This window comes from Alligator mississippiensis, chromosome 7, assembly GCF_030867095.1.
Source record: "Alligator mississippiensis isolate rAllMis1 chromosome 7, rAllMis1, whole genome shotgun sequence".
NCBI lineage: Eukaryota > Metazoa > Chordata > Crocodylia > Alligatoridae > Alligator > Alligator mississippiensis.
This window is the reverse complement of record NC_081830.1, coordinates 3,744,790-3,753,725: the sequence shown is the minus strand read 5'-3', so window position 1 is coordinate 3,753,725 and position 8,936 is coordinate 3,744,790. Positions and strand designations below refer to the sequence as shown.

The 8,936-nt window shown below is 56.7% G+C and overlaps 1 protein-coding gene across 3 annotated transcripts; it reads left to right on the top strand.

The window, feature by feature from the left end:
- The first annotated feature begins 266 nt into the window (after nucleotides 1-266).
- LOC102565654 (zinc finger protein ZFP2-like) lies at nucleotides 267-7,370 on the top strand. Of its 3 annotated transcripts, none has more exons than XM_059731454.1 (4): nucleotides 267-373; nucleotides 1,122-1,399; nucleotides 4,276-4,377; nucleotides 5,153-7,370. In XM_059731454.1, exons 3-4 carry the CDS (start codon nucleotides 4,295-4,297, stop codon nucleotides 6,825-6,827), a joined length of 1,758 nt encoding a protein of 585 aa, XP_059587437.1. In that variant the 5' UTR covers nucleotides 267-373; nucleotides 1,122-1,399; nucleotides 4,276-4,294; the 3' UTR covers nucleotides 6,828-7,370. The 3 variants fall into 3 exon arrangements, with proteins under 3 accessions (XP_059587437.1, XP_059587439.1, XP_059587438.1); XM_059731456.1 differs by lacking the exon at nucleotides 267-373 and adding an exon at nucleotides 380-766; XM_059731455.1 differs by lacking the exon at nucleotides 267-373 and adding an exon at nucleotides 2,567-2,642 and having other exon boundaries at nucleotides 380-1,399.
- The last annotated feature ends 1,566 nt before the right edge of the window (nucleotides 7,371-8,936 follow it).

Here is an 8,936-nt window from a genome sequence, read left to right as displayed (position 1 = left end):
TGGGAGCTCCCCATTGAATGCAAGGCATGCTGGGAGGTGTGTCTCCCCAGAGCAGGGCATGTTGGGAAATCACTGTGGGAAGCAGTGCATGCTGGGAGCTCCCCATTGAATGCAGGGCATGCTGGGAGATGTGTCTCCCCAGAGCAGAGCATGCTGGGAAATCACTGTGGGAAGCAGTGCATGCTGGGAGCTCCCTATTGAATGCATGGCATGCTGGGAGGTGTGTCTCCCCAGAGCAGGGCATGTTGGGAAATCACTGTGGGAAGCAGTGCATGCTGGGAGCTCCCCATTGAATGCAGGGCATGCTGGGAAGGGTGGCTTGGCGAGCCTGGCTGGTGCCCCAGGAAGGGTGGAAGCAGCGTCTCCGCTCCAGGTCCGCATCCCCCCTGGGGGGCTGGCTGGGGATGGGGGCGTCTCCTCCTGGAGGTGGAAGGCGCCCCCTCCCTATGGAGGAGGGGGCACGAGGCCTGGTTTCAGAGCGGCGTGGGACCACCTCCTGTCTCCACGCTGGCGTTGCACCCTAGAGCTGGGGGGCCAGGGGACAGAGAGGCCTTCTCTCGCTTGCAGGGGGTGGGAGCATCTCCTCTTGCTGAGACAAGGGGTCGGTCTCCTCTCCTTGCCCCAGGAGTGGCATGCAGGAGCGTCTCCCTCCCCCCTGCCCCTTTAACCCCCCCCCAGTCTTTGCATTAAGGCTCCCAAGAGCAGAGAGGGACCCTGGTGACCAGGCAGTGGCCTTGACCATGAATGGGACAGACCGCTACTGCTGGTATGTGTCCCTGGTACATCTCATGGCTGTTGTGCTGTTAGCTGGGAGATGTTGGGCACTAACCTCGGTGGAATAAAGGAGTCCAGGGGTTAAGGTGACCCTGTCACTGTATAACACCAAAAAGCCAAATAGGCTTTAGTGCCCTGAGCATGGAGCCGTGGCTTATCTCAGTGGCATGTGATCAGCCGGGAAGTCCCAGCTAGGGCTTCTAGAGGAGAGAGACCTGGAAGCAGATCATGCAGAACCTGCTAAAACAGAGAATAACTATCCGGTCTGGATGAGCTAACCAAGCACTTGGCTGCTTAGGGAGTGGGCACGGGTCAAAAACGCATAGAAGGAGACTCTAATTTTTCAGGCTGCCCTGCTTGAGGGAACGAAGAGGCTCGGTTCTGGTTCGCAGTGCTGGACAGTAACAATGATGGTGTCTTTATGGCGGCTTCGACCCTGGGATGATGCACAGTCAAGCCCATCAAAACCGGCCAAGATGTACAGTCGCTCAGGAAGACCTGAAGAGTGACTTGGCTTCCAGACTTGGCACCAGCGGGAATGCCAGGTAGTCACCCCAGCACCAGCAGCACCCCCTGCCTGGGCCACGCAGGGCTCTGCTCTATCCTCAGCCCCTCATATGCTCTGGTAAGATATTCTTCTCATTCACTCAGTCTTCCACCCTCAGAAGGTATTAACTTGCCTCTTTGCAGTCCTTGGGAGTGAGGGCTGGCTCAGAGGCCAAGTGTGCATCTCCGAGGCCTGTCATTCTAGAGTGGAGTTGAACCAAGAGACCGAAGCTGAGAGGGGTGGTGAGTGCGATTATTGAGGTATTGTCCAGGATCATCTTTTGAAGGCAAAATAGGCCGTGATATTTGCATAGTCTCAACTTTTTGCAGTCTCCATTCATTTTCCAGCCTGTGCTCTCATTCTGAGGCTGCAATACATTATTCCCATTTTGCAAACCAGATAGTACTAGTTCTGTTGTTTAGTTCTCAGTCATTTTCCTGGCCTTCATCAAAGCAGGCAGGCAGAAGGAGAGAGAAGAGACTGGATAGTAAAGGGCTGGAGGGAGCACAGCTTCTGTTGATACTGTTATCATTGCGTTGGTACCATCTCAGGATCAGGTGTAAGACCAAAAGAAAGAGAAGTAGAACAGGAAGAAGAAAGCAGGGATGGGCAGGAGTAGATGAGAGGATAAGAACAGAGTCGAGTCATGCACGACGCAAATAGGAGTCACCGTGGGTGCAGTGGTGACAGTTCAGCATCCCCACGGTCATGCCAAATCCTGCCTGTCAATGAAACTTTCATGACTGAAGCTGGAGACCTTGAGCACCTACTTAGTCCCAGCTCCTTCCCAGTGCTACGATCCCGAGACCACATGAACAGAGCACAATGTCTTTGGTAGCCCACTTGACCCAAAGTCCCTTTTAAGGTCCCACAAAAGTGGGATGGTGAGTGAAGTTGCCTGTTACTTTCTTTAGCCCTTGACCTGGATCTTGGTCCATTGTCTGGAGGCCTCATGGTCTGGATCACTGAGGTACTTTGCCTTCTGTGAGCACTGTGGCCCGTCAGCATTTATTCCTACATGTCATGGCAACCTTTCAGTCTCTGTCACCTTTCTGACCCATAGAGGTTGTGGAATCTCCACCCTTGGAGGTGTTTAAGACCTGGCTAGACAAAGCCTTGGCTGGGATAAGATCGTTGGGGCTGGTCCTGCTTTGAGCAGGGGTTTGGACTAGATGACCTCCTGAGGTCCCTTCCAACCCTCGTTTTTTATGATTTTATGATTCTGCGATCTGCTCTACCTCACAGCATCCTAGGGATAGAAGAGACCTCCAGGGCCAACCAGTCCAGCCACCAGGTTTCTGTGACATTTTGCCGGGGGGAGGTATGAGACCACTGTTTAATATTTCTATTAATGATTTGGAAAGGAACTGAAAGCCACAGTGGGTCAGATTTACAGATAACATGAATCTTGGCAGATTGGGCCATAATGATGAGGCCCAGACAGTCATACAAACTAATTCATGTGGGTCACTTAGTAAGCTGGTGTTTCAATACAGCCACATGCATTGAGGAAGCAGAGACTGCAAATGCTCAGCTGGTTTCATAGATCAATAAGACGATGGCGAGGTGACTTCGTTATAGAATAATATTTGTGTCAGGTACTAAAGAGCTCTGATCCTGTGGAGGAAGGCAGAACAAGGACCAATGGCCTGAAGTGGAAGCTAGACAATTAGAAACAAGGGTGGTTGTTTTTTGACCAGCCAGGGTAGTTTCAACTCCATGGAACAGACTCCCCAGGGAAGTGGGGGATTTTGTCTTGTGCCTTCTTCAAACCCAGCCTGGAGGCCCATCTCAAAAGTGCTTATGCCCAATGTGGGCATCACTAGGTGTGATGCCCTGGCCCATGCTGTATTAGAGGTTAGATTAGGTGCCCTCGCAGGTGTTTCTGACCTGAAATGCCCAGGTCTGTGAATTTGTCCAGAGTCAGCTGGAGCTGCTTTTGTAGCTGCCCCTGGACTTCATGTGTCAGGAGTTCCCCTCCCTGCTGCATCCAGGCTCAGGGGAGGGGTTGGGATGGGGAAAGCCTATTTTGGGTCAGGGTGGTTAGGGGTATTGGGGCAGGAGCTAATTCCCCCTGGCCGAGATCTCAGGGTGAGCTGGGTAGCCTTATGGCCTGGCAGCTGGGAGACCCTCCCAAAGCACAACGTGTATACATGTGTGCAGCTGCATCCACATATGTGTACTGTGTACATGTTTAGGTGTAGATTTGAATAGGCAGATGTGTATGCAGGAAGCACATGCTTCTGTGCAGTGATGTGGTTGTATGTGCAGGTGGCTGAACATACGCATATATGTCTTAGCATATCATGTGTGTGCTGATGGGTGCATGGTTGTGTATGCAGATGTGCATGAGTGTGAGTGACTGTGTACGTGCATGTGTTTGCCTGCTTGTGCCCATGGGTGCGTGCAGGTACGTGACAGTACCGATGTGTGTGCACTTGTGTATTCATAGGCCTGTGCATGCATGTGCGCAGAGGCATGCCTGTTATCTGTGCACGCTTCTGTATGTGCATGTGTGTGGCTGTGTATGGGCAGTTGTGGCTTTATGTGCGTGTGTGGGTACACGTGTGTGCACATATGCATGCACCTATGTATGTATGCATCGCAGAATTGCCCTGAGATTTCCTCTTTAGTGACAGGTTTTTGTTCCAGTACCAGGCTAAATAGGCCCTTGCTCTGGTCCTATCTGGCAGCTCCCTTTTCACCTCAGGGGAACCGCCCAGTACAGCCAGTTTAGGGTGGACCTTTCCCGGGGCTGACACTGAGAAGTCCTTCCCTCATGGAGCAGGTGGGGATGTGGGTGGCAATGGGGCTGGAGGGACAAGGTCCGAGCCCTGAACCAAGCGGTCTGGACTGGGGGTGGGGGCCGAGCGGGGATTCAAGGCATTTCTGCCCAGGTTGCGGAGCCATTCCCAGAGACATGGGACCTGAGCAGGTGTCTATTGTCCTTGCAGAGTCCAGCAGTTCAGGGAGATGACCTTGCCTGTTGGTCAGGCAGAGCAGACCGTCATTGGGGGTCTCTGCGCAGCAGGAAGCCGAGGCCACGGCCGTGACGGGTGAGCCCACCCATTCTCTGCTTTCGTAGATGCATTTCCAGCTGACGAGTGGTCCCCTCCCTCCCCTGGTCCCCTACCTCGTAGGAGGATGCTCCAGTCAGTTCATCTCCCTTTATTCCCATGCCAGCACTGACCATTCGCTTCAGCAGCTCCTTTCCCAGCTGGTGCCAGGCTGATACAAAGTGGTGCTAAATGCCTTCCGCCTTTGTTTCCTGGTCACAGTAGAAATCCCACCGCCTCCCCTCCGAGTGCCGTTTCCATGGCTACCAGTGCTCTCTGACATCTGGGTTTCACATCCGTTGGATGCAGGCCGCGGGTGATGCTGTGTCATTTGTGTTGCTGGAAAGGGGCCTGGGCTCTGGCACTGCAGTTGCAGCTGCCCCCGCACGCTAGGACATTCAGAGGGGTTGTCCTGCCAGTCCCTATTTGTTTTAGTAGCAGGACATCCAGACATTGACGGGAGCGGAGAGCCCCTGGCTGCATTTTCAGGTGCCACAACGGTGGTTAAAAACACTTTGAATAGCTGGGTCGGGGTGTTGGAGTTTTTTGGGACCTTTCAGCCCCAAAGCCCAGCCCTGAGGAGGGGGACGGTCCAAGTTGGTGTTACCAGCTTTGATGCATTGTAGTGATCCCCTGAGTTTCCTGGGGCGGGGGGCAGATTCAGAGGGAGAAGCCCCCTGGGCAGCTGTGACAAGTAGCCAGGCCATTTGGGGCGGAGGAGCTCATGGGGATCCTGGCAGAGGCAGTGAGATGCGCCCACTCTGTGTTCCCGTAGGTGTGGAGCCATGAGTGAGTCTGTGGAGGGGGATCCCCAGCTGGATGGGGCTGGGCTGCTGGAGCCAGGAGGGCTTTGCCAGAGTCGGGAGCAGAGCCAGCAGCGCCAGACAGAGAGGCGAGTCAGGAGCTGCCCCGGGGGCGGAGAGAGCGTGGGCGATGCCACGGTGAGGCCGTTTGGCTGCGACGGCTGTGGGAGGCGTTTCAGCCGCAGCTCCAACCTGCTGCGGCACCAGCGTGTGCACACTGGCGAGCGCCCTTTCCCCTGTGCCGACTGTGGGCGCCGCTTCACCCAGAGCGCCCACCTGGCCAAACACCGGCGTCTGCACAGCCCTGTCTCGCCCGCGGACCAGGCTCCCTCGACCCCGCCACGCAGCTACAGCCGCAGCCCCGAGTTCCTGCGGTTCCGACGGGCCCACGCCGGGCAGCGCCCCTTCCCCTGCCCGGACTGCGGCAAGCGCTTTGATGCTGGCTCCGCCCTGGTCCAGCACCAGCGCATCCACACAGGTGAGCGTCCTTATGGCTGTGGGGACTGCGGCAAGCGCTTCCTGCGGGCGCCTGACCTGGCACTGCACCAGCGCATTCACACTGGCGAGCGCCCTTTCCCCTGTGGGGACTGCGGGCGTCGCTTCCTGCGTGGCCCTGACCTGGTGCTGCACCGGCGCGTGCACACGGGCGAAAAGCCCTATGAGTGCACGCAGTGCGGCCGCCGCTTCAGCCGCGCCCCTGGCCTGCTCCTGCACCAGCGTGTGCACACTGGTGAGCGCCCCTACTCCTGTGCCCTCTGTGGCCACCGTTTCAGCCGCCGCTCCAACCTGGCCCGCCACTTGGGCACCCACCAGGACGGGGCTGCTGCTGTGGGGCCGGCCAGAGCCCCTAGGAAAGGGTCCCTGGACCCTGGGCTGCCACACATCAAGCGGCATGGCTGCCCTGACTGTGGGAGGGTCTTTGCCCAGCGCTCCCACCTGTTGGCCCACCAGCGTGTGCACACAGGCGAGCGCCCCTTTGTCTGCCTGCAGTGTGGCAAGGCTTTCAGCCAGAGCTCGGTGCTGGCGCGGCACCGGCGCCTGCACAGCGGCGAGCGTCCCTTCCCGTGCGCTGACTGTGGGCGCCGCTTCACCGAGAGCGCCGTGCTGCTGCGGCATCGGGCCGTGCACAGCGGTGAGCGCCCCTACTGCTGCACCCATTGTGGGCGCCGCTTTCGCTTGCGTGCCAACCTGCTGCAGCACCGCCGGCTGCCAGCCTGCAGCGGCCAGGCACCAGGAGAGGGTAGTGCCCTGGTTGCACCCAGCCGCACCCGCCTAGAGTCTGGCGGCAAACCCTTTGGGTGCGCTAGCTGTGGCAAGCGCTTTGGGCGCCGCTCCACACTGGCGCGGCATGGGCGCATCCATGCTGAGCGGCCCCATGAGTGCAATCAGTGTGGGCGGCGCTTCAGGCTGCCAGCCCAGCTGGCTGAGCACCTGCAGGTGCACAGTGAAGCCCCTTATGAGTGCGCCCGCTGTGGTCAGCGCTTCGCCCAGAGCCGCAGCCTCATCACCCACCAGGCTGTCCATGCAGAGACCCCCACCCGCCTCTCCTTAGCGTGGCCAGACAAAGGCACCCATGGTGTCCCACCAGAAACTGCACGCATGGAAAGAATCCAGGAGTCCCTGTCACCGCTTCTGCCCCAGAGATGAAGACACAACGCAGGAGTCCTGACTCCCAGCCCTCCCTGGCTCACCTGGTAGCCCCCAAATGTCCCTTCCCCCCCAAATCAGGGCTAGATCTCAGGAGTCTCAACTCCCAGCCCTCTTGGCTTCCCTTCCACTGGTAGAGGACTGGGGGTTAAAGCGGCAGAGGGTTGGGAGTGGGAATGCCTGGGCTCTCTGTCCCGCTGCGGGATGGGAGTGAGGCTTCTGGTTCAAGCAGGAGGGAGCACTGGTTCCCAGGACTCCATGCTTCCCTTTGTGACTCTCCTGCATCGTCAAGGGCAGGTCATTTGCCTCATGGAGGACTGGCAGTTCATTTCTTTGCCTGGCATCCCCTGGTGAGGCTTGTCTCTGTGGGTGCAGGAGGTCCCGATCTCCCAGCTCCAGCTGTTTCTGGCACCTTGCTGCTTCTTGCGAAGAGGGGAAGGCCCCCCTGGCTGGGTAAGAGGTGGTGGTTGGGATGGGCGCCAACTTCTCTCTGGACTTGTGTTTTTCCATTGACAGGTTTTCATTAAAGGAAGGTTAACACCAGCTGTCGCGGGGTCTGCTAGTGTCTTGACAGCTGCCTGTGCTGCTCTGCTCCTGAGAAGGTGAAATCCCAGCCCTGCCCATAGGAACCCCCCTGTCCCAACTCACATGACCACGTGCCAGGTCTCCGAGCTGCTGGGCTATGTTCCAGTCACGGGAGCCCCAGCTGGAGCATTCATTGCTGTTAAAGGATGTGGGTGTCTCATGGGTTTCAGCCGCAGTGGCTGGGTGCCTGGACTCCTGGGCGCTGTCCCAGGGGAGTGGAGGGGGCCAAGTTGGTGACAGGCTATTTGGTGTCCTGTCCTTTAGGTGGTGGTGACAGCCTCAGCCAGCTGCTCAGAGTCATCACATGCCCTGGCCTGGCTTAGTCTCAGCTGTCAGTTCCCATCTTACATCCAGAATCTGTCCCCAACCTCCTATCATGTCACGCCACTGTGCGGCCGGGTTAGTGTCTTCCCTGTGCCTTTCCCCTGCATCACTAGGGTTAGTGGAAGCTCTAGTGCCTGCACCCTCAGGCTGGAGGTGCCCTGCCCCACATGCTCAGGTGGGCTCAATCAAAGATGGTGTTTCCTGTTCGTGTCACTGCCCCCCACAGCTCTGTCTACCACCCCAGGATTTTTGAGGCACTTTCTAAGCCCCATGTTCTCAGGCCAGGATGGGGGCAGGATCATAGCCTTGTGTGCCAAGTTTGGACCCGGCCCTTACAGAGGCATAGCCCCTGAGGGCATGGAGCCACTGGCCCTGACGGCCGACGGGTTGTGGTCTTAGCTCAGGCAGCCTCCTGGTTTGGGACTTGTGGGACTGGCCCCACTTTGTGCTCATAGGAGTGCGCTTCTGTGTACACAACTGTGCCTGTTGTGTATGTGCACATGCATGCACAAACGTACACATGTACACAGACACATGCAGACAAAGGTATAGACACATCCATCCACAAAGATATGCTCAAGAGGCATGCATATCCACGGACCTAAATACATGCATGTAAATACACACACACTCACTGGCGGGGATTTGCAGATTTCCACGCAGCACTTATTCAGGAGTTTCTCACTTGCCAGTCTAAGATGCTGTTGTGTAGTTTTAGGAATAGATTAGAAAAGTGCTTTGTGGATAGGAATGATCCTGTCTTGAGCTGGGGCTGGACAACGTGAATTCCTGCAGTCCCTTCTAGCCTTACTTTTCTATGATTCTGTGCATCTACCGGAGGGTTGGGGGTAGGGAAGGGGGGTTGCCTGAAGGGTCTTTTCACTTTAGACTAGCAGCGACACCCCTTCCTTTGACCCAATAGTCTATAGGCTCCTCACTGCACTTGATGGAATTATCTTCAAAGGCTGCTGTAGGGCAGGGCAGGGAGATTCAGGTCTCCTCGACACTTAGAAGTAGAGTTATAGCAGCACTCTGCCAACAGACGCTGTCTGCCAGTTCCCAGAGCGAAGCAAGCTTCAGTGAACAAGCCTCTTTCAACACTAGGGCTACGTGGGAGGGAAAAAATCTCTGCCTGAGAAAAGCGAGCACACGTTGAAATAGAGTGTTGTGACATACCCCATTGTTTTATTTTTTACTGTG